The sequence below is a fragment of the Pararge aegeria genome, chromosome 20 (genome assembly GCF_905163445.1).
Source record: "Pararge aegeria chromosome 20, ilParAegt1.1, whole genome shotgun sequence".
Classification (NCBI taxonomy): domain Eukaryota; kingdom Metazoa; phylum Arthropoda; class Insecta; order Lepidoptera; family Nymphalidae; genus Pararge; species Pararge aegeria.
The window spans coordinates 15,245,541-15,271,777 of record NC_053199.1 but is presented as its reverse complement, the minus strand read 5'-3'; the positions used below and the strand labels follow the sequence as shown (position 1 = coordinate 15,271,777).

The window sequence follows — 26,237 nt, the reverse complement described above, 5'->3', positions numbered from 1 at the left end:
TGCGAAACGTTCCGAAAACAGTTACGTTCTCAGCCTTTTTTTTTTTTTTTATACTAGAGCTGTAACCATTTTTTTACTGAATATCGAAATTAAATATTGTGTCTTTATCTTTACTGCAAAGAATGAGCTTGGTTCTCAAAATGGGTTCTAAATAGAGTCTGAGTTGATGTATCTGACCAAGCGGCACATGACTGAAGCGTCCCCGCGCGCACTGTGCAGTTTTTCGTTGCTCATCTTGTAAAGTTGACTGTGCGCTCGTTTAAGTTTGATATATATTGTTTACTATTACGTTAACTATGGCTCTTCTATTTTGGACATTAATTTGACTCGATTTTTGTGTTTGTTGTTATATAGTACTAACTCTGTTGCAACATGTTGAAAAGTGGACGTATAATCAACAGCCAGTCACGCGTATTGGTTGTGAAGTTGAAGGAATACTTTGAACGAACGAACACTTTACAATACATAATAATATTAATCAAGTACTGATACAAACTTGAATTGATTTATCGTGAGTATCGAGTCCTGAGTCTTATGGTTCCATAACTAGTTACGTCGCGATGACAAATGTCAAAGCGGGCCTATTATATTTTAACGACTATAAGAGCATTTTTATAAGAGTCACGAAACAAAAAATAAACCCTAAACAAAAGTTTAAATCAATTCTCAGAAGATAACTGTTATCTAAACCGGAATCCAAAAATGGATTTACGAGTTTTGCAAGTTTAGTCGACGATATTAAAAATGCAAGGTTATGAGCGCAAAAAGCGTTGCGTGCAACTATTTCGGCACTTACTGCAGTTTGCGACCAACTATATATACAAACATACATTAGAAAGCGCACAAATCCTTTAGGTGTCTAGTAAAACTAACTAAAACGAAAGTAAGTATGATCAAAGCGTCTAGGCTTGCTTGGGCCTTATAATACAATAAAATTAACTTAAATAATAACTAGTACTAAACAGTCGTTATCAGGGTGAATTATTGCAATGAAATGTAAAATTCAGAAAAATCGAATATAAAGTCATAGGCATACATTGAATATATACATAATCGTAATGTGTGCATAACACAAGGTAAGTTAGCTTGAAACTATTACTGTTTAACTAAAAAGTACTCAAAAAGTACGTATAATAATACAATTATTAAACTAAGTATGTTTATTGTTTTTATAACGGTACTTTGTTCTAGAATCTAAATAATCATAAAATATATTACATTCCCATCATTTCCTTAATGTTTAAATCTTTACAGTATTACCTTTTAAAATATTTACATAATATAACATTATTTACTCATATCTATTCATACTCAGTACATATAATTTATGTAAGTATGTCGAACAAAATATATTAAAATCTATTAATTAATACTCTTCGATACAATGGCTTAAGTCGTTTTACTATTCTTGTTTTAACTTTTGTTTATTCAATTATTTTATTGAAGTTTACTCCACTACACTAAGAGGAAAGAAGACTGGTCAAATTTGAACCCTACCTGGTAGAAACATTATTAGTTCAAGAAAATTGACATAAAATAATGCTCTAGACTCTAAGGCATACCTAGAGAAATAGAAGAATACAAATCTAGAGTCTAGAGCAACAACATCCAGCGATATAATTATGCATTAATGTGATGCAAAATAAACGTTTTTGACGGTAACATTTAATTTATTTTTATTGTAAATAGTTTAAACCAGAAGCATTTGCTCAAAATCAGTGCATACAAAGCTCCAATCGTTAATACTACTTGTTCACTGAAATCAATATACAATATTGTATATGTATAATAAGACTGACTGATGATTATTTATTTAGAGACTGGCCAGCCTTCTGTCTGATAAAAAAGGATAATTTAAGCATCAAAATTGACTGATTTGGAAAAGCACTCTGACCACGATAACCCAAAAAAAATGCAGGTTCAAGTCCCGCCCATTCTATTATTCCAAAAATATGTACAATAAGACCAACCATTATCCATTTATTTCTGGTTGAATATTGGTGCAAATAGACAATCTCATTAAAAAAGAAATCCGTCCACTTATTTATAGGGTTTATTTGCATTATGACGTAGTCAGAGACCGAAGGAAATGATCAAAGGACCCTCAGCGTAGGATAGTAAAAATAAAGCAGATTTATTGTATGCATGCACGTAACGCAAATTCGTGCTAGGGATACTGACAACTTTGTAAACATTTTCGTTCCGTCTATTTTTTCCTCAGGTCAGTGATTGTAGCAAAATTAATTCAATACATCGGCACTGAATGTCATTTGATAATAAATTTGTTTCATAAGCACTACAATTCAGTCCTATAATACAATATAGACTGCTTCAAGACGACCCGCTTACTGTTTAAATTTTTGACTCCACTTAACTATATAAACTTAAGTATTTACTGACATCGTATTAATTTACTCATAAGCAAAGTCATCAAAAACCCATAATACATGAGGTATATGAACTACTACTATATAAATGTATAATGCATATATACCTTATTAGGTAGGTAGTTTTTTTCCCAATAATATATATACGATTGGGAATAAATATATATATATATATATATAAAGCGTGGTTATTGTGTGCATACCCACCCGTTTGGTGAGGCCTCGTGTCCATCAATGGACTGTTATAGCCTACTTATAGTACTAGGTATAACTTGTCACCAACTTTGGGGCTTTGAATGAAAATTCGGTGAACCTAGTAATACCGAATACTATTTCGTAATCATTTGACTAAGAGTTTTACACGTATGCAAAATATATATTTATTTTCCCAATAATATATATACCCTACACATATATGTGTAGGTTACATCATTTTATTTTGAATCACAATGAATCTTTGAATAGAAATTTCAATACTTGGAGAGGTAATTATATTTTTTTTTCTTTACGCACATCATAAGAGTAAATGCAAAATGCATTACTTAGTTACTATTGCGGTTAAACGTGTAAAATTACATTTTAATTTCCAGCAATTGAAACAATAATTAAAATAATAATCTACATTTCATCGCGCCATGAGCGGTTTAACTTTCATTATTTTGAAGCCAAAACAGAAAAATTATATTTAATTATGACATTAATATTAATCCGGTGCGTTCAGCAGTGACTGCGAGTCCAATAACTGACTTGCGTCTATCAGACTCACCTGCATAGAGTCTAGACTTCTTGTTACCGTCTCGTTACTCTTGACGCTGAAGGGGTAAAAGCGGGTTACTACCGGAGTGGGAGGGAGTTCTCTTAACTCCGTGTCGCCGTTTGAATGACGGTTGAGTATGGACATGGTTGACAGCTTATCGTTTAGTTTTTGTATCTGTGGAAGAAATGAACTGTCACTATGTCGCAATTAAGTTTTCTATTTTTTTCTTTTTATATACTACGACAATACACACATCGCCATCTAGCCCCAAAGTAAGCGTAGCTTGTGTTATGGGTACTATGTTGACTGATAAATATTTTTATGAATAACATACATAAATACTCATAATATAAGTACATATAAACACCCAGACACTGAAAAACATTCATGTTCATAACACAAACATTTTCCAGTTGTGGGAATCTAAATAAAAAGTTTATAGTAGTTCAACTTCTTCTAAGTAATATCGATTTTGCATGTAGGTAGGTTACATGCAAGGCGGAAACCTCCCTTTGCGTGGGCTAGATGGAACACAAGGTATTCGCCAAACAACTTCTTATGCGTTCAATGCTTTCAACAGCAAATATTGTGAGACGGACATTTTTCATGTCAAAATTGGCACTTTAAGGATTTTTTTTATGGCAAAATAAGTATAATAAGCTTTAAAGTTTTTGTTTCTCTTTTTTGTTTTAATTAACTTTTTTTGTATAATTTTCGCTTGGTAGGTACTTATTCCTGAGCAATTGTGGTTAATGTTATCGTATATGTAGAACTAAGTTGTGGAAACTTCATTGGTTTATATGTGTAATAGTACTGTTTGTTTCCCTTGAACAGCTAATAGATAAATAAACAAAATAGCCTAATATCAGTCTTGACAGTGTAGCCGCAGCCCGACCTGGTCGCTGACGGCGCAGTGGTGCAGGTAGTACTGCACGGGGCCGGCGCGCGGCGCATCGAGCGGCGCCAGCCAGCGCTCGTAGCACTGCGACCACAGCTCGGCGCCCGCCACCGACGTGCACGGCTGCAGGCGCCCGGCTCGCTCGCTGCCCGCCGGCGCGTGCCCTGCGGACACTACGCCCACTAATTAAGTGCCTATATTTTCTGGTTTAACATTTAAATTAAGGCAAAACCCGCTAGATGGCGTCATACGGACATTTGAGACGTCATACGTCATAAGTGACATTTGAGATATGACATCTGACAGATGACATTTGACAGTGTTCGTTATAGTTCAGTTGCTGGAAAGGAGTCAATGATTTTCAAGTCGGTTTCAATTTTGAACATTAAAAACAATTCCGAGTGCAAAGACATTATTAATTATTACTATACATTTTTAACGGGTAACTATTATAGTGCAGATTTCACCCGTAACTTTTTTTTTCAAACTTTCTCATAGGAAAAAATAAAAAAAAAATTAAAAATTTGTTCTCGCTCTTGTTGTCCTAATCCTAAGGTTGCCTTGCAGGGATCGCTTTAGCAGCAGGGATAAGGCCGCCTTTTGTTTTCTACTCCAGTTTTTGTGTTTCTCTCTATTCATCCTTTATTTTCCTAACTGTGTAGTGGTGTAGTGTTAATAAATAAAACTTTTTTACTTCAACACATTTGTGTAAAATGTTAAATTTGTATCATAAATTTATTTAAAATAAAAATGTGTGACAGAGGTGCTGGTTTATTATAGCTGCAAACTAAAAAGCGTGGGACTGGTTTTCAGCCAGCGCCTTATTACATAGTTTTAAGGCCTATAATCCAACGCGTGTTTTATTTAACATTACTGCACTAATGTTTTATATAAGGTGTTCCGATAAATTAAGTTTGTATCTCACTGAAATTCAAAATTCGTTTATTTCAAGTAGGCCTAGTTTATAAGCACTTTTGAAACGTCAAGTCAGTTCGGAAGGTAGACCACTGAGAAATTCAGCAGATTGCTCTTTTCCAACTTCATTTTATTTCACTCCAAGATATATTGTATGAAGATGGACCATTTGATTTGTAATTTAACCGGGTAATAGAGAAGCAGATCGATATTAGATTTGACTCCGTCGGAAATAATAATCGAGAGACGAATCGCGAGTGCATGCCTGCCTTTTGCCTACACAATCTATACAGCCTGAGACGACAAATCCTAAAATATTATCGTGGTATGTACCCGTTAAACTATATTTAAGAAATGGTCAGTTGTTTTCTGATAACATGAATTTTTTAGGAACTTTAAAAATTCGGCCTGTTTTTTTCTTCGCATGTGTCATGAAAAACGACGTATGAAACGCGCCTGCATTGATAATTACACTATCGGCGAAAATACAATACCACACTTGATTCATAATTTACTATTTAATACCTCATATTCTAAAAATTTACATTCTTTATTTGAACTTAAATGTTTCACCATCTTGCAGTCAGGTACGCACTTTATTTCATCGGAACACCATAAACAAAACACAAGTATAGCAAAGTTAAGTAAAATACGTAATACTACCCGTTTCCCAAAAATCAACTTTATTGGTGGCTTTGTTAGGGCGTAAAGAAAGGACAAACAAACAAACACAGTTTCGTAATTTAAATATTAGATGTATAAAAATAACTCACATAGCCTCTGCACGGGAGTGGCGGGCGGCCGGCGCGCGAACAGCGGGTTGTAGAACAGAGCAATGTCTTGCTCCGAGAACTGCTCGCCCCAGTCCCACAGCGGCCTTTGGACGAAGTTCTGCAAAACGAGATGACAGAGATTAGTCGACTCCCTTTATTAGCAGTTCTGTTCAGGTTTGCTAGCATGTTCGACTACGTGTCATGAGGGAGTGGATCCGACTCCCAGGTCAGGCCTGTATAGTTATCGACTTTTTTAATGTGAATCATGCGGAGAATCTGCCTGTTGGCGTTTTATGGAATTTTGATTTGATTTTCTCTTTGACTGTAATTAATTTCTTCGATATTTATGATCCTTTCAAAGGTATCTAGAAGCGGGGAGGGCTCTTAATTGTGAGATTGTACACAAGCGGTCAATCAACCCGGTCAACCGCTCATCAAAACTATCAGCGATTAAATTTATTCATTATTAGCTGATCATCTAATTTTATTAAGATATTGGATTGGTTTAATTACAATTATTGACGGCCGATTGGCGCAGTTTGCAGCGACCCTGCTTTCTGAGTCCAAGGCCGTTTGTGTGATGAGCATACATATTTTTCAGTGTTTACATGTATATTCTAAGTATTTATGTATTTTACTTATAAAAATATTCATCAGTCATCTTAGTACTCATAACACAAGCTACGCTTACTTTGGGGATAGATAGCGATGTGTGCGTTATCGTAATAGATATATATATAATTACAATAAAAGACGGACGTAGAATATTTCCTTTCTTGATAGCGCTAACAAATATTAACTAGACCTTTTTAAAGAATTAAATCGCTTTCATTAGTCTTGGTCTCAATCCCTTACCGGTAAAGTAAATAAACCGTCGTCGTGGTAGAGTCACTACACACGGACAGACTTGACGTTTCAAAAGTGCTTGTATTAGGCCTACTTGAAATAAATGAATTTTGAATTTTGAAACAGGTTTTGAACCCCTACTGTTAAGTCTGAAGAAAGAAAGTTCTGTCTTTGACTATCTCACCTTAGATACGGCTAGCTCTCTATCCCGGGGGCAGTTGAAGAGGAAGGTATCAAACAGGTGGTTGTGTGCGCAGTCCCACAGCGTCGTGAGGTAGGTCTCCGTGAACTGGAAGGCGGCCGGGAACTGTCGCTGGAGTTGCCAGGTGCAGTCCAGGAACAGGAGGAACACGGGCGCTATCTGAGCTGTCGGTTCCCGTTCTGACTCCTCTTTCGTGTTGCCCGGTCTGGGTAGACCGAACCTATGAGTGACGGAAATTTGTGTTCAATACAGTTGCTCAGAATAAAGAATGAAAAAATATATTTTTTACATTGCGCCACACATTACAATATTAACGACACCACGTGGTTTATGTGTGGAACAACCTAGAAAAAAGGTGCCAGCTCAGCATTGTGCTGCATGCGCCAGTGGGAGCATACAGCGCTGATTTTCAGTTGGCACCTTGTGACACCACGGAAATGCGTAGCCATCCACTGACCAAATTTTAATATTTTAATTTATAATAAACCAAGCAAAAGTTATATAAGTAACAAAAAACAATTGAAAAAAATAATTAAATATAATATTAAAATTAAATGTAAAGTTTACAGACTATTTTTATAATTTTTATTAGTGTTTTTACCTACACTTCAAGGAATTATAAATTTTTATAAATTCGGGTTCAAATCCTGTCGGTTCCAAAAATTTTTATATGTTTTTTAAATTTAGGTTATTCTTTTTATAGATATATCCAACGAAATGAATGCAACCAGAAATAGAAATCATCAACATTTTACTTACATCATTAAGAACATACAATAACCATATACACGACTGATATTGAAGCATCAAAAACCACTCCAATTTAGTAGTGTTTCCCGAACAGGCGGTTATTCATTACATTCCATGTTGGTAGTAATTTTTTTACCATTCTAAACGTAAAATGTGAAAATGAGAAAAAGTATGTGAGCTCTAGACGTGCGTGGAGCGTTTTAACACACAATTCACAATTCACTTCATGCAATAATGGCTGAATAAGGGTTCTGTATATTTTTGATTCTATGATTTTCGCACGTTTCATAAAAGTTATAATGGAAGCCTTTATTAACAATCTTATAAATTACATTTTACCTTATTTTATACTTAGTACTACCAAAATATTTATTTTATTTATTTATATTTATTTATCATAGGTAGATGTACAAGTAGAGAGAGATTTAAAAGGAATAAAAATAAAATAAGAATCTGTTTAGTTTTAATTTATTTTCTTCTAATGATTCTTTTTTTATTTGATTGTTTCATTTTCGTTTAATTATTAATAATCTTATACTTATATTTATTTTGACATTGATTTTACATTGTGATTATACTTAGATTTTTTTATTTTTTTTATTTTATACTAATTTAATAATATAATTGTACGCCCGGCTGTGGGTATACTGATTTGAATACTTTTCTAGGCCTTGGCAACTGCCTTTCTATGTGTAAACAGTGAACAATAAAATTCTATTCTATTCTAGTAAAGTGAAGTAATTATAATAATTATGCAACCAAATGCGTACTTCACATCTTATATTGGTGAGTATGCAATAAATGTTTTATTTTATTTTATTTTTTATTTTATTTTATAATGGTACAATTTAAAATCTATTATCCCTGATTTAGGTAAGAACCTGTATTACATTAGTATTAAAAGATGTATTTGTCACCTGTCACAGAATGGGTGTCCGAGTGCTATCCACTCCTTCTGTATCAGAGACTGGAAGCCCGCTATGGTCCGGAAGTGCACGTCAAGTAGCAGCTGAGTGAGGCACGACACCACCGCGCTGTAGTCCACTCCATCGCCTGCCAACAAACAAACATTTTAACTACAATTAGTATGGTATCGCAAATGCGCCATCTACTACCCGACTTTCTGAGTCCAGGGCCGTGGGTTCGATTCCCACAACTGGAAAATGTTTGTGTAATGAACATGACTACTTTTCAGTGTCTGGGTGTTTATATGTATACATATTATTAGTATTTATGTATATTATTCATTAAAAAATATTCATCAGTCAACTTAGTACACATAAAACAAGCTACGCTTATTTTTTGACTAGATGGCGATGTGTATACTGTCGTATTATATTTATTTCATTTTTTTTTTTTATAATCTGCTACGTAGAAAAATAATAACATAAATGAAAACAACAACAAAAATTAACAATAATAACAATACAATTCAGAACGCGACTGTACACTGGAAGTGCGCGGGGTGTCGTATCGGTACGGGAGACGGAATACGACTGGAGAGCCAATAAGCGCGTGCGAACAATACGCACACCCTCCCCGCGACCCTCTTACTCCCCCACGATACCTTATTTTCGACTTCTGCGCAATAACGGTCACCGCTAGACTTTCGTGCCGCTACTTATACTTTGTGCTCATGTGTGGGCAGAAACACAGGTGCACTCTCATAGTCTCCCAGGACCTTGTGATCTTCTGGGAAGTGTACAACGGGTTCCCCGGACGTCCAATTAAGCCAACGAGAGGGACATGCCGTGGTGGTTTTTAGTTCGGGTAAACGAGTTCCACATAACCTCTGTCCTGCCCAAAAGGACAGAGGTAGCCATAAAGCTTTTCCACCACGACAAAAAAAAAAAAGGACCTTGTGATCTGCAGTCATGTCAGAACATGCACTAAGGCGTAGGTATCAAGCCACATCTCCCTGAAATTACACCAACCACCCTTCAGACCGGAGCACAGCATTGCAACAATACTGCTCAGCAGAAATAAAGAAGCTTATTTCTGCTGAGCTCTGATGTGATCTGATGATGGTACCTTCTTGAACCACGACCGTCTGGTTGTTGGCGAGGTGCGAGGCCGCGTCGTCCGCGAAGGCGAGGCAGTTGGCCACGTAGCGCAGCCAGCGGGACGACTCAAGGATCGAGTAGTACTGGGAGTCTTGTATCTGCGAACAGTAAGAAATCCTTGAAATGGAAGTATAAATAAAATAAAATAAATATACTACGACAATACACACATCACCATCTAGCCCCAAAGTAAGCGTAGCTTGTGTTATGGGTACTAAGATAGCTGTTGAATATCTTTATGAATATAATACATATAAATACTTATAATATACAGATAAATACCCAGACACTGAAAAACAATCATGTTCATCACACAAAAATTTTCCAGTTGTGGGAATCGAACCCACGGCCTTGGACTCAGAAAGCAGGGTCGCTGCCCACTGCGCCAATCGGCCGTCAACAAGTATATAGTTGCTTGGTATGCATGTAGCTCTACATAAAAGTCATTATCCTATAAGAGTTATACAACTTGTTATTGAAACCCGAAATAATACTTCACAGGCATTATGCACTGTCTCTGAGACTTATCAGTTAAACCGTTTCTCGTGCTGTGAGACTATATAATGATGAATTTCTTGACGTGGATCTGCTTTCTAGCTCAAAACAACAAAAGAAAATTAACATTGCATCTTTTAAAAAATACTTTTGATTTACCTTGTACATGCACGAAAGCACTGCATACCCTAAAATTGATATATAACCTGTATAGGAGGAGAGTTTTAGCCGTTATGTTCAATTTTCCTGCAGTATGCACACCCTGGTAAGGAATCCAATGCACGCCACTGCTTTATACATTATCTTTATATTCAACTGTATCTTTTTTTTCTTGCTGTTTTTAAATAATTATGTACCTTTTCTTTTCTTTCCCACCACTTATTGCCTTACTGCTCTGCTCAGTGCTTTTATAATTTTCTAATATTGTAAATTAACTGTACTTTTTCGGCAATGTTTAGTCTATGTTATAACATTGTTATTATATATGTAGTAAGTTATTTCCATGTAATGACTGTATTTGCCAAAATAAAAAAAACAATTAGAATTTGAGTAGTGGTGTACTCAAATTCAATCAGCAATCTTTTTTACTGAAAGAAATTAGATACAGGACTAACATAACGTGTGACTCCTGTCACTTTTTTAAACACTCGTCGCGTAGTGTAGGTACTATGCGCGTGCCGGTCTTATATCTTCAATAGGATTGTCATAAGTAAACACTACGGATATTTTGAATTCGTTTGTATGAAAAAATGAATTTCCTTATTTTTATTTCACATCTTTACAAGGTGATTCGAGGTGGTTGCTCGTTGTTTTTGTTTTATTTTTATTTAAGCTCTAAACTCAAAAAAGCATTCTATGTCATCTCAAGGCCTGAAATAGTGTCAATATTCGGGAACTCTAAATTCCAGTCAAATCAGTGCAGTATTATTTCCCAGAAAGAGTAACAAACATCCATACATCCTGACAAGCTTTCACGTTTCAAATATTAGTAAAAATTATCTTACCCAGAAGCCGGACAGGGTGGTGGGGGTACAGAGGTCCGCGAGTTTCTTGTACGCGGAGTTCAACGTGCTGAGAGAGGGCAGCGTGCCCGCATTGCTGATACTGGAAAAGCTGTTGCCGCACAGGTACAGCACGTGCGGAGGTTTTAACTTGGGGTGGGAGCGCCGGACCTGGGGAAAGCAGACGTGCGGGTCAACTTCAAGGAGTCGATATATATATATTGTAATGTTTATAGACGAGCGCTTGACTGCAATCACACCTGTTGGTAAGCGATGATGCAGCCTAAGGTGGAGCGCGCTTGTCTAGAAGATGCCTATTCACTCTTGATGTTAAGGTACTCATATTGTAGGAACTGGGGAAAATGGAAGCTGGAAGGGCATTCCAGATCCTAGCGGTGCGGATCAGAAACGAAAATGCGAAGTGCTTCGTACGCGTCCGCGGTATATCGACAGATCCTTACGGTGCCTCGCGGTACGATGGTAAAAAGGCGAGGGGGAAACTAGATCAAACAGTTCTTTCAAACGATAATAATATCGGTTTAGGGTACAGTGTATTGCCAGTAATTCGGCATGCAATGTTTATTTATTTATTTATCAAGAGCACTAACAACATGCATATTACACGTTTTTAAATATAGCACACACATAAAAACTTGCACTTTATTTGCACGTCAATTACAAGTGCAAATAGCATTGACAAAAAATTCAACTCACCGATAAGTGTTCGGTAGTTTTTTTTCCTATAAGCTGTGGAAGATATCGATGCCAGGTACCTTTTTAGATAACTCGTTGTATTTCGTCGTTGTGTATCATACGTCAAATTAATTGAGGTCAAAAAAAATAATAATAATTGGTCAGATGAATGAATTGCAACATTAATTAATAACGATTAAAATGTAATTATGACATTTAATAGGCACATTAGGCAGGCTGCTCATATAAAAAATGTAATAAAGTTATTCTTTAAATTGACAACTGCGCCAGCAGTGGGCAGCGACCCTGCTTTCTGAGTTGAAGGCCGTGGGTTCGATTCCCACAACTGGACAATATTTGTGTGATGAACACATTATCTATATATTATAAGTATTTATGTATATTATTCATAAAATTATTCATCAGTTATCTTAGTACCCATAACACAAGCTACGCTTACTTTGGGACTAGATGGCGATGGTTGTATTGTCGTAGTATATTTATTTATTTAAAAAAAAAATTATATAAAATGTTTGAGAGCTAAGCCGTTTCTATTGAGAGTACATTGCGCAAGACATGTTTGTTGTAGAGCATGTTTGTTGACTAGTTTTAAACAACACCGCACGGAATCTTCTGCTTTTCACAGAATATAACAAATTAAGCTTAAAATTCATTGTTTATCAAGGGACGTTTTTTTTCTAATGCTTACTTCACATTTTATATTGGTGAGTATGTAATAAATGTATTTAATGGTGGAATTTAAAATCAACTGAATTAGGTAAAAACTTGTATTACAGGCGACAGTGCTGTCCTTAAATTGTTGACTCGATGATTGAGTGTGTGAGTTTGCGTCGCGTACGTACTTGTACTCGCGCAGTGGCGTGCACTTCATATATGCACAAAAGCACTGCCTACCCAAAAATTAATATATAACTCTGAAGAGGAGGATTTGATTTGCCGTGTTATGTAATTTCCCGGCTGTATTCATAACCTGGTAAGAAACCTAGTGCACGCCACCGGACTCGCGTATATGTTTGCTTATGAATGAATGAACGAATGAATACACTTTTATTGTACACCACAGAGAAAATTTACAGACATACAAATACAACAGCACATTAAGGTAGAACGTAAAATTCGGCGGCCTTATCGCTAAATAGCGATCTCTTCCAGGCAACCAAAGGCATACAAGAAAATGCTATATGAAATGTTGTAGGTGGTACAAAAAACATTAGTGAAATATTAGGATTTTAAACTAAATTAACATAAAACATAGTACATATTAAAGATATGTACAAAAATGCTTATGTAAGATAATTAAATGTATCTAAATAACATAAGAAATACCGGAATGTATAAACTTTGTCACGCTCTCACCTGTTCCAAGAGCACGCTCTCGGCAGTGGCGGACTGCTCCGTCGGCAACAGCTCGCCGCTCCTCAAGAGCGCGGCGCCCTCCGCCCTCCCCCACACCCACACCGGCACCCTCCCCGAGCGGAAGTGCCTGGCACTCTCTATCAAGTTGTAGTCCAGCACCGAGCTGGGCACTATCAGGGTCTCCCCAGCAGTCAGCATGAACGCATCGGACGTCCCGTTTATACACGTTATCCTCCAATGGGGGCATTCGCACCGCTCGAGCTCCCTCTTCCAGTCGCCCGGTCGTTGGAACATGTTCAGGTCTGAGGGGAGAGTGGGGTAGTACGGCTCTCGGTACTCGAACGCGAAGAGAAGGTCGTGTCTTTTCGGGAACGCGTGGTGAAGTAGCGCTATCGCGACCTGCCTGCCGTTCCCGATGGGAGAGTTCGTGAAATTGAATGAGAGCACTTTCATGTTCTGGAATAGAATTGTCACACGATCTTTATTTCCCAATAGAATTACAAAAAATCGCTTAGTAGAGAAAACATTAAACTTAAAACTGTAACAAGTCGTGAGCGTACACGTATATACAACGTGTAACAGAATTACGAAATAATATTGAAGGAAGCATAAGTATATTTCATAAGGACAACCAACCAAACCTGTTAAAATGTTAAATCAATAGAAGCTTATCTATTTTTCCATACAAACGAATTCCAAATATTTTAAGTGTTTACTTATGACAACCCTATAGAAGATAAAAGACTGACACGCGCATAGTACCTACGCTATGCAAGGAGTACCTAATAAAATGACAGGAAAGGAGTTACATGATTTTAATTTTGCATGTGATGTTAGGGCTGTATCTGATTTCTTTCAGTAAAAAAGCTATGGCAGTGGTTTACACAAAAATTATTAGATTTTCGAAGTCTCAGAGATTTTTGTAGTGTCCGTTGTTTTATGAGTTATCCTTCAGGACAGACAAAGATCATACAAGCCCATTCTATGTATGTAACAATATTTGATAAAGATATTTTTGATAACGGAATCCGGCGTGAATTTTATTCAGAGTCGTTTGTTGAACACCTCTCATTTTGCATAAATAAACCTACAATTTTAGGAATAAAATCTTTATGCTAACCCAAAAACGCAAAAAATTATTAAATAAATATTAATTATTTCATTCCATTCAATTATGTGTGCAAGAAATTTTAAAATTTTCATTGGAAACTATTAAATTAACTACCAGGAAACGGTGAGTGTTTGTTTATATTAACTTTAGCGGGAAACGTGCCTGTGTGAATTTTTTTTTTGTGGTTCTGAATTCCTTATAATAGCTTGGAAAAAGAGTCTAAAAACGGAAATATTTTCTTCACGAACTTAAACTTAACAGGAACACTACCACTACACTAACTTAAACTGGCTTAGCTATAGATGAAAGGAGAGCTGTTATTTCTCACCTTGCAAACCACCTGTAACCCTTTCAACTTGGCCGGCACATCGGACCGCGGTACCAGCCTCCTACGCCTCGTGAGACCGCCATCAGTTTGCCACAGTGCACCTACTCCTGTTAACGGTACATCGAATGCCCCAACTAGCTGATTCCTTTGACCATATTCCTGGAAGGAAGGTAATATATTTTTTAAACTACTTTTACTAAGACACTATTCACAAGAAAAATATATGGAGCCGTCAATGTATAAGACTAACTGCCCTACATCTTTAAACAGTATTAGTGAAACTGGCAGACTTCTGCCTGTCGTCAATAACAAAATTGCTTGTCCGGCTCTTAAATTTAATTTCTCTAATTACAGAAAAATGAACATTAAATTTTTTTGTTTGGAAAAGAGCCGCCGCTGAGTTATCTGCCAGGTTCCTATCAGCAGACTCCGCCTTCCGACGCAATAATAGAGAAACTAAAAACGGACAGACCTGATATTTCAAAAGATTCGAATGAGTAAGCATGACTGATTTTTAGGTTTCTGTACCCAATGTTGACAGCTTTACGGGACCGGATAACTAAGACTGACGCTGTTTGTCAGTCCGTCTGTCACCATGCTTTATCTCATGAAGTGTGATAGTTAGACTGTTTGTAGAAATTCTCATAGATGATATATGTCTTTGGCCGCTAGAACAACAAATACTAAAAAGCGGAATATAATGGAAAATATAAAGGGGATTTCAATACAACAGCCATGATTTTTGGCCGTTTTTACAGATGATATGACATGAAACACTACGTGCGCGAGTCCGACTGGCGCTTGCCCGTTTTATTGGGATTTTACTGCTGCGTTTTAAGCTTACATCGTTGCTGGAGGCGTCGATAGGCACGAAGGTGAGCTTATAGTTGGTCACGAAGAGTGACCCGAAGCGGCCGCGCTCTCTTTCGCTCAGCGGCGCTAACAAGACCACGCTTTCCGCCACGCCAACCACTTGCTCGCCTGATGACAAGACAAAGTAATACGATTAAAAAATTGCCAAAAGCGAAGCTGCTTCGCTTATTTTTATGGTAAGGGGGCCTCCATAAATTACGTGAGGTGTTTTATTTTCCCCGTCCCTCCCTTCCCCCCTGATAATTTTTTGTTTCAATCAGGAAAAAAAATTGTGTGATATCTGCCAAGACCCCCCCCCCCTCTCGATTTGACCCGACCCCGTTAAACATCTCACGTATTTTATGAGCGCACCCTAATAGGTGACACGCCAAGCAGATGGCTCATGGCTGATAGTCAGGGCAACATAAAGCAGGGCAAGGTTCCTGTTATTAGAGGAACCACGTCGTTCAGACCGGAACAGAGCGATGCTGATTTACGGCACAAATAAGCATGGCGATAGTCCCTCGCTGGACGAGCTCTGTCAGAAAAAGCTGTCTCTTGTCTTTCTTTGCCAGCTATACAACGTTAATGCCCTAAATACACGAGCCAGTTAAAATATGTATGATTCATAAAATTCCAAGTTTCCTTCGGTCAAGTAAAAGGTATGACATAATGCAGATATCATACAACGATATACGTTGTTATTTGGGTGCACTGCACGTTATCTTTCATATTACGTTACTCATACATCTGTTTTTATCAGTACTGTGCTTGCGAAAAAAATATTATGAGGCCGGCATCTGCTTGTTTTATGTTATTTTTGATTCACATAAAAAATATATAAATAAAAAAAAGGGATAAAAAAGCAATACACAACAATAATATGAAAGGACCTATAAATGAACCTTGAAGAACCCATAACTGGTGCTATGTCTAATTATTAGCATCACTTGTTTGGGTATTTTATAGGTAAAAGAGTTTCATAAAGCAATATGATTGAAGTGAAGTGTTTTAACCATGGTTTAGGGAATATTAAGGTTATTGTTAATCACAAACAAAAGCTTTAGAAGGGTCATTTTTATCTTTAGACATGTAGGTGTAAAAACTGCATTTGAAATCTAAATATAGATTGCTGATTCGGTTTTACAAAACAAACAATTCTCAGAGATAAACTAATAATGAAAGGTCCAAAGATGGTGCTATCTATTTCTAAATGAAACATTGTGGTTTGAAATGTAATGTAAGTGTTTGTGTGTCCATCTATCTTCCAGTTTCCGCCGCAGTCATAGTAATCTTAATGAGACGCTATCAATTAGTTTAGCCAACTTTAAGTATAGAAAACGCTTGTCACCAAACGACGGCTCCCAGCAGCCATATTACTAAAAGTACTACACGCTCATACATTTCTGTTACTTAATTTGCTGTTTGTTAGTTTAATAATTTAAATGAAGTCGATAACTGTTCAAAATATTTTGTTAAAATTCGAGTACCTACCCTGAGTCTCTTTAGCGGCGACAAGGTGACGCGTACACAACATTTCTAGTTTCTTCTTATTAAGATTTTTACGGTCGCAGTAATCTTTTGGTCGAGGATAGATCACTGTTTAACTAATCCGATGACTCTAGGTAATGTGAAACGACGCTGGGTCAAAGTAATATTTAACAACGACACATAAAATGAATGAAGGTTGTTCCAATCTTTAAAGTGAATCCCTGAAGAGTTTCTCCATTGACCTTAGTGATTGACATTGAACCAGATACCAATGTTTTTGCAGCTCGCGTAATAACCTTTAAAATGCAGTGACCGTGAGGGATATAAAATCTCTGGGGTGGATTTTCTGTTAGCATTGTCGATTGATAGATTTTATGCAGAATTATTGAATAACGATTTACTGAGAAAGAAGGGAGACAAGATTGGTGATGAATTTCGTTGATAATTGGTCTTTGAGATCTGATAATTTTATATTTCTATCTAGCAATCGGGCCAGTGTGCTAGACTATGGCCTAAACCCATGTCTTTCCGGGAGGAAACCCGTGGGCTGTAGTGGGCCGGTAATGGGATAATATGATCAATATAAGTACCTCTTATTTGTTAAATTACAACATTGCAAGCAATCAGGTAATTCTGGATCTAACAATGCATACATAAAAAAAATGGGTAAAAACAAATCTAATACAGTGATTTTACTAAACATTTGATGAATTTTTAATGACAAGGTAGATTGGAGCAGCCTGCGTCGCTCTCATCTCCCGCAAGATATAAAAGTCATAGTAAATGTTGATGTTAGAAAAGAGCAACTACTGTGTTTCTTGCCGGCTCTTTTTTTGTAGTATCTGCTTTCCGAACCGGTGGTAGAGTGTCACTACAAACAGACATATTTGATGTTTCAAAAGTGCTTATACTTTGCCTACTTGAAAGAAATGTATTTTGAATTTTGAATTTGAATGCAACATTAGTAGAGCTTTTTTCTGATAGAGCCCCTCTGAGGGAGTACGTTAGCGCCATACTTATTTCTGTGCCAAGCAACATTGCTGTGTTACGGTCTGAACACAGCAATGTACGGCCGGTGGTCAAGTACAGGCACATAAGGCTTAACACCTACGCCTCAGCTTGACGAACACAGCGTGATGCTCTGTGGGAAGTGTTCCTTGTAAGCTCCTCCGATTTTTCTCTTACCATTATCTGGCTTGGGTCGTCATTTATAACGATAAAAAAGGTATACGTAGTCTGAAGTTATTAAGCAGGTTCCCGGGGTGAAATTCCTTTGAAACATCCACTACTCATATCATACTCGGGGTATACAGTTAAGTAAATAAAAAACGTGTTTGTACTTAGGAGGAGAAGTATAATTTCTAACGCGTTAGATCGTTAGAAGATAAATACTACGACAAATACTACGACAAATACTACGACAATACACGTACACACACATCGCCATCTAGGCCCAAAGTTAGCGTAGCTTGTGTTATGGGTGCTAAGTTAGTTTTTGATGCGCATCGTAAAAATTTACTAGCATCATTTTTCCCTAACGCTCCAAAAGAAGTATAACTTCATATGTATTTTCTGCTTTCCTCTCGCGTTTGAATGTTTCCTTTCTCAATATATATTCTTCTTGATAGTCATAATCGGTTGTATTATACATACCTACATACTAAACGATTATATTGCTGGCGAGTTAATTGACCCTCGATGGTCGTGATAATTTTGTTTACGACGGTTTTCCCTATCAATAAACCTCTTAAGGATTCAGTCTGTCTCTATTTCATATTTCTTAGTATTTAACTGCTAATGTTTTCGACTTGAGAGTATGAATAATAATAAATTATCAAAATTCTAACTCACTAGGTCAAGTGGGATAAATGTAAATACTAACTGTGGCCCGCGTTTTTCGTCCGCGTTAATTACGGTTTTTGTAAATCCCGCGGGAACCGTTTGTTTTCCGGGAACAACCGGGATACAAATTAGCCTACGTAACTCTCCGTCTTTTCAACTAACTCTATGCGAAAAATCAGGACAATACTCCACAGGGTTTAGAGGTACATTGTGTACTGTCGCTGAGACTAGTCTGTGAAAACGTAAGCTAAAAGTTTCTGAGTAAACCACCGTCATAGTTTTTACTGAAAGAAGTCAGTTACAGGCCCCGACATCAAATGCAAAATTAAAATCACGTGACTGCTATGCGAGGTACTGTGCGCGTGTCAACCTTTTATCTTCAGTAGGGTTGTCATAAGTAAACACTCAGAATATTTTGATTTCGTTTGTATGGAAAAATTAATAAGCTTCTTTTATTATGAAAATAAAGCTTAATTTACTATACTCCGCGAACAGCAGCAGAATCTGTATGGTGTAATTTATAATTACTTCAATCCGTATACTCCACACCAAACAGATCCTCGGCCTTATGAACTATACGTATCTGGACAAACAATGTATACCCATACGTAGTTTAACCTCTAGTAGAGGTTGATTTCTCGCGTCTGACGGAGGCAATTTTTTGAACGGCTTCAACGCGACATCGCAACGGAACGCTAAATCATTTTGCAGCACGTCTTTGTCGAAAGGGTGGTAACTTGTCACGGCCTAAGCCTGTGGCCCTTCCACCAGACCGGACAAAATTCTGAAAATGTAATCTACACAATTATCCTTCGGGTATCGAACCCGGGCACTCTACTCACAATATCACAGCGCTCACCACTACGTTTCGCATGCATAACAACAAAATACAATTGTATTTATTTTATTGATTTACACTTTACGATAAATAACAATGTCAAGTGGGTACGATAGTTAATTTTATATTCCACGATAAACTAGTATGCATTCAACTATATTAACTAGCACTACCCGCGGCTACACCTGTGTGTACCTTACACCCTGTTGCTCTTTAATCTTATGAGACTACTGTCTCATAAGATTAAAGAGCAACAGGGTGAGAGCAACTCACCATCTTCCCGTGGGTATCGAACGAGGAAACTAAGGTAATATAACGTAGAACGGGAAGTAGTGACCTGTGTGCCTGTGTGCAGTTTGATGGGCTAAATAAATTCAGTCAAGGGATATCCCTTGTATGTTGTATTTTACACTAGCGTACCCAGCCCGCTTCGTCGGGCTAGATTTTGCTTCATTTTATTTAAACAATAAACTTACATCATAAAATTTTTAATTTAAGTCTCATAATATATTAAATTCTCTTCTCGGGCGGGTGAAGATCATTATCTACACCCATGTACACCCAACAATAGAATATCATCATAGTAAATAAAGCTGTCATTGACAGTTTGACAGTTCAAAAATAGGAGTGCTCCGATCGTCACCAATCTTTACAGGATTACTCGCCAGGTCAATCCAGAGATTCCCTGAAACTTTCATTGAAATCGGTCCAGCCGTTTTGGAGCCTATACGGAACATACCCACACACTGTCTGTTTCATATATATACCTATAGATTGTTTTATAACAATTTCCGAATGAAATCTTTGAGATGCCACTCAATAAGTTCAAAGTTTACATAAAACGTAAGAGTATAGAGAAATCCTATTAGGGATTATTTAAACGATAATAGCGAACGAAGCGGTGATAGCCCAGTATGTAGGACTTCGACCTCACTTTCAGGGGGCCGAGTTCGAATCCCAGCACGCACCTTTAAGTTTTTTAAGTTATGTGCGTTTTATCACTTGCTTCCACATCGTCAGGAAACCAGCATACCTGAGACTTCTCCATAATATTCTCAAATCCACACTGACTGACTAAGAAATAAACCTCTTCTCATTGTAGAAGTCCCGAGCACTATGCGGGCCCGGTAATGGGTTGATATAATGATGTTGATGAAAGGATAAAAAAACAGTGCCCTACTATATGGTTGCGAAAATTGGAAGCACACTGTCAATAAGCTGTAAGTCTTCATTAATGAGTGCCTGCGTAACATCTGGTATCTTTTGGCCTGACACCATTTCCAATTCAGGTCTCTGGGCCCTTGCTAAGGAAAACCCTATCCTTAAACAAGTACGGCGTAGAAAATAAAACTGGATGTGACCAACAGCGTGGGGGCGGGGGGGGTCAAATGGGGATAGGTTTGGATGCCAGTGGTCTCGGTTCCTTATGCGCCACGAAGAAACGATAAAAATGCTTGGGTATGAATTGCACTAACTTCATAGCAAACATTAACTGTGAGATGGTAAAAAAAAAATTACCCGGCTAAGTTTGTTGACCACCACGTTTGGAACCCACCTAGCCTAAGTTGGCGAATATATTTTCTAGCACCGCTTCACAATTATGTAAATAGATTTAAATACGTCATAAGTGCCTGTGATAGGCCTGAATAAAGACTTATTGAATTAAAATTTAATGTACTGTAATTCCCGCTATAAATTTATAATTCCCGCGAGCATTTATGTAGCCGGGATAGTAATCGTACAGGATGTATGCTATATATGTGCCAAATACCATCAAAATCGGTGCAATAATAGAGCCTAACATAGGTGACTATCTGCCTCGTTGGTCTAGTGGTTAGCATGTGTAAACTACTGATTACGAGTTCCAGGATTCGAATTCCCATTCGGGCCAAAAATTATATAAGGTATCGTGTACTTTCTTGGAAAGAATTTTCACTACCAGCTCTGAGTTAGGAAATCGGCGTGCCTCGGAGAGCGAGTTATACCATCGGTCTCGGTTATTCCCCTTAGTGGTTATAGACTTTAAAGCCCAGGTTGCTGGGCTTTCGACGATTGGAGCAGCGTGGTGGGTCTATGTTCTGAAAACCGTCTCGCCTAGGAGAGACGAGACCTGTGCTTTAAGATCGGAGTAATATTAATCTTTTTTAATTTTATTCTAATGCTCAAATTTGCCTATAAATCTTAAGCTCGAGCTTCTGACAGAACAAAAATCACGAATACGTGGTTTGACACTAAAACGAGTAAAATTAGGTCTATTTCACTTTGACAATACAGAGTTTGGTACTCGAAAACGACTCCTCGATTGCGAGAGAGCAAATCTCGTAATTAGGCTACAAGTTGCGGGTGATGATAGCCTTATAGGCAACATACAGACTCACTGTCGTGTTTATAATATTAATTTAGAGTGATTTCCCCTAGATTATTAAACTGATGGAATTATTATATTTACGCTGAACAATTTAAATAAAATAAAAAATACCTCGTTGAAGCACCCCCATCGCCATACACTAGCACCTATCAACTAACTCCCATAAGTACTGCTATGTTTTTCTAGCACCACCATAAAGTAAGGTGCGAAAACATCGCTCACCGAACCGGCACGCATGTTAATTTAGACCTAATTTCAAAAGATATAGAATCGCAAACTTTTTGATGCGCGTTTCCGTTTATGCTGATTGCACATTTGTCAGCACCGCAAGCGCCGTACGCGCAGCTGAATTATTTATAGTCAATTAGATGCAATGATGCGCTTTACAATACTTTGATTTTTATAGTAAGGATGCATTCCCACTTCGTAATTAAACCACCAACAGTGGTTTCCCGATATCTTATCTAGGTACTTAAAAAAAAGCATTTTTTTGGGGTAACCTGTTAGGGGTAATGGCAGTCGTTATAAAACCAATACCCCTTTTCTTTCATCCCCTATAATAGGATTCTAGGCGACATTGTACCGGAACGCTTAATCGCTTAGCGGCAAGTCTCACGTCAGAGAAAATTCAGAAATTATATATTCCTAAATTTCCCCTGGCCGGGAATCAGAAGCGGGCCCTTGCCCTCAAAACCACAGCTCTCACGCTCATCGCTGCACCAGGGAGAAACCAGACAAACTTAAAAATGTATTAATTGCTCTACACAAAGTAATCTATAATTTGTCGCTTTCGGCTGGTGCGTTGATTACGCTCATGATGAATGTGCGTTCATCTTTACAGATCCGGTCGTTAAGTATTGGTGCCTACAGTTTTGTTCGTTGCATAAATGGCGGTACAGTTAGTAGGCTCACGCATAGCATACGTAATTCAGTTATTATTGACATTTACATCATCGCAGTCGGTGCTGTGGCTCGTACCGTGCACGTATTTTTCCTTAGCGGGACATCACATTATCTCTCATAATTATTACTATTAATAGGCAGTGCTTATTTGTATCTATGAATAGCTGTTAGCAATAGTTTATGCCGAAGCGAAGACGAAGGGATGAAGGGAAGCTGTGCGGGAATCAACATTCTAACCCTCAGATAGACTTGGAGCTTAGACTTGCCATGCTGTACCAATGCGGTTTGGCGGGCGTATATTATATATACGTGCGCTCCGAGGTAGTGCGATGTACATACCTATTTCATAACTTTGGGCTTCTACTCGGAATTTCTGGGCAGAAAACCCAATACAGAGCAATTTTTGGCTGAACCCGACCAGGAATTTTGTTATTTATGGTTCAAAACAGTAAACATTAAATAAAATAGTCATTCATGCAAGCATAGATTTCATAAACCCTCAATCCCATCATCTTAAATAACCTGACTGGACTTATTCTTAGTGGAATTTTTGCATCCCTTATGCTCATATAATAAGCAATTTGTTGTTTAATACTAAACAACATGTAAAAATTTGATCAGCCAAACCTAATTGGATTAACTTTATAAATGTATCAGGTTACATTAAACATCTACTGTGTAAGGCTTCAGCTTTTACATGGCTGCCAAAAGAAAGTTGATATGGTTTTAAGGTTAGTACCTTATCATTATCTTAAGGTTCAATTTATAATCTCTGATCAACATAAATGATCTAGATAAGTTGACGAAAAAGTTGAAGACACAGTTCCAAGATTGGCCTAGAAATTATCAATACTGTTATTGTAATAATGATATTTGCTTAATTATTTGATCAGAATCACCCTTAATTTTTTATAGACAAATCAGTATATTAGTGTGTAACTTATAATAGTTAAATTGTGTACAGATCACAAGCAACTTTTGTTCTTGCACTAAGTGATTGCCTTGAAGAGTCCACCAATCCACAATTGACCAGTGCGTACCACAGCCTGTACTCTTCTCATTCTGGAAGGAATTCCGTGCCTTGTGAACTAATATAGCCTAATTCGTTTATAAGTTGGTAATATAGTATGTTACATTTTCTGTGCAATAGAGAATTTTATTATTACCAGCTTTGAGGAGAAAAATCTTAACTTACTTACCATTCAGTAGTTTTGGTTTTAACTCTGGTAAGGATCCATTTTTGTCACCGTTGTTCTGCAAATAAATATTTTTAATGAAAAAACATTTCGTGAAACTATTTTAATAATTAGGATGAGGACTTTTTGCAGAACATAAATTTGAAATTCCCAAGGTAATATTTAGCAGAAAATAAATTTTAGGAATTATTAAAATGTAAACCTATAACGGTGAAAACTTCAATTTACAATGTTTATTTTCAATGGGTCTCCTTTTGACAAATATTGTACCCATAAACCTTACTATGAAAACTAAATCTGGTATGGAGGGATTTTCAGGAGGGATGAAGTGGTATGCTCTCACAGCTATGTGATTCTAAATGTGATTACCTGGCTAAGTTTGTTGTGGCTCTTCTAAAACCAGGGCGCATTTGGAACCCTCGTAGTTTAAGGTTTAATTTAGCGACCAAATTTATGACCATTTTTTTTTTTTTTTTATACTACGACAATACACAGATTATCGCCATCTAGCCCCAAAGTAAGCGTAGCTTGTGTTATGGGTACTAAGACGACTGATGAATATTTTTTTTTTTTATGAATAGTATACATAAATACATAGAATATATATATAAACACCCAGACACTGACAAACATTCATGCTCATCACACAAACATTTTCCAGTTGTGGGAATCGAACCCACGGCCCTGGAGTCAGAAAGCAGGGTTGCTGCAAACTGCACCAATTGGCCGTCAAAATCCACCTTACAATTATGTAAACATATTATTTGCCTGTGATAGGAGTGCATGAATAAAGAAATTTTGAATTTGAATTGCAATTTAAACTTTGAAAAACATAGTCTTTTATAGAAAGTTTTTATACTACTAGACTTTTGATAGAATCTCCTAACTTTGACATATTTGCAAATGACTGAAAAAAATAACTACACCAGATACTTTAGTTCCCTGAAAGAATGTAACTGACTTTACTACTGTTACTACTTTGATTTTATATAATTTATTTATGTGATTTTTATTTTTATTCATTTTTTATTTAGTTTTCTTTTAATTGTTGCTAGCATTTTTAATAGTATTTCTATCTTTTTTTTCTTTTCTATTTTTTATGCCCTAATTTTAAATAACATTTTGTTTGTGTAGGTAATAATAGAATAATAATATAATTGATAATTGAATTTGTCCGAAGTGTAAGTGGATTTATCTGTACTAATTAATAAATAAATACTAAATATCAGCTACACTAACTGCAATTCAAAAGAACTAAAGTCAAATATGTGAAAAAACCTACAGCTATATTTTAAATTCCTCCGGGAACATTCTATTACTATTATTTTAAATTTAGTGTTTTGCTTAGAGGAATGTAAGATTGGTGCAGTGTTTGAGCGGAACATAGTTAACAAATGAATAAACATACAGAAAAACTTTTGCGTTTATAAAATTACTATTGAGTAGCTGACTAATAGTTGCAATTTGGTTTATTTATCAAAAAATTTTTCATGTTCACTAAGAACCAATATAGTACACGTAGAAAATTTACCTTTATCAGTTAATGTAGAAATTTATCAGTGACAGATAATATAGTTACCATTGGCAGTACATTGATGTAGCTCGTGAAATTCGGCACCACCTTTTCATTCATTTTGATCAATATGGCTTGAACTATTGTGCCACTTTAGATTTCACCACTGTATATTTGCACTAATTTTTTATATATAAACTTAAACTCAATGCAGCGGACGGCGATGAGTTGTTATGTTAGCAATTATTCACATGATTAGCGTTTATTTCACATGGATTCGATAACATCACCTCAAAAAGCTTTATACGCTTAGATTACCAACTTGTATACTGATTACCATTTTTGAACCATTGCCGTAATTGGCATTATGCTATTTATAGGTCGTTAAATAAGGATGTACCATTTCTACGGATAGTTCTCCGGTTACAGGATAATATTTAGCGAAATTTAACTTGTAAATTTATTCATGTCGCGACGCAACGACAGATATCGAAAATGTTGCTAGCAAATAAGTTGTTATCAGTTTCGGTTATTATCTATGGTTCTAAAAAACAATCATACTGAACCGACTGTTTTTTACGTGTTAATGAGAGCCAAAATACGTCGTGTTTCAATTTCTGTTTTATTTTTCGCTTAAT

General features: G+C 36.7%; 1 protein-coding gene across 1 annotated transcript; it reads right to left on the bottom strand.

Moving 5' to 3' along the window:
• Nucleotides 1-2,531: 2,531 nt before the first annotated feature.
• LOC120632691 (myotubularin-related protein 10-B) lies at nucleotides 2,532-26,067 on the bottom strand. Its single transcript, XM_039902660.1, has 12 exons — nucleotides 25,666-26,067; nucleotides 24,090-24,144; nucleotides 15,441-15,577; nucleotides 14,597-14,755; nucleotides 13,158-13,613; nucleotides 11,091-11,258; nucleotides 9,560-9,689; nucleotides 8,446-8,581; nucleotides 6,761-6,998; nucleotides 5,731-5,848; nucleotides 4,040-4,224; nucleotides 2,532-3,318 (listed from the first exon to the last, which is right to left on the bottom strand). Exons 1-12 carry the CDS (start codon nucleotides 25,717-25,719, stop codon nucleotides 3,091-3,093), a joined length of 2,064 nt encoding a protein of 687 aa, XP_039758594.1. The 5' UTR covers nucleotides 25,720-26,067; the 3' UTR covers nucleotides 2,532-3,090.
• Nucleotides 26,068-26,237: the final 170 nt, after the last annotated feature.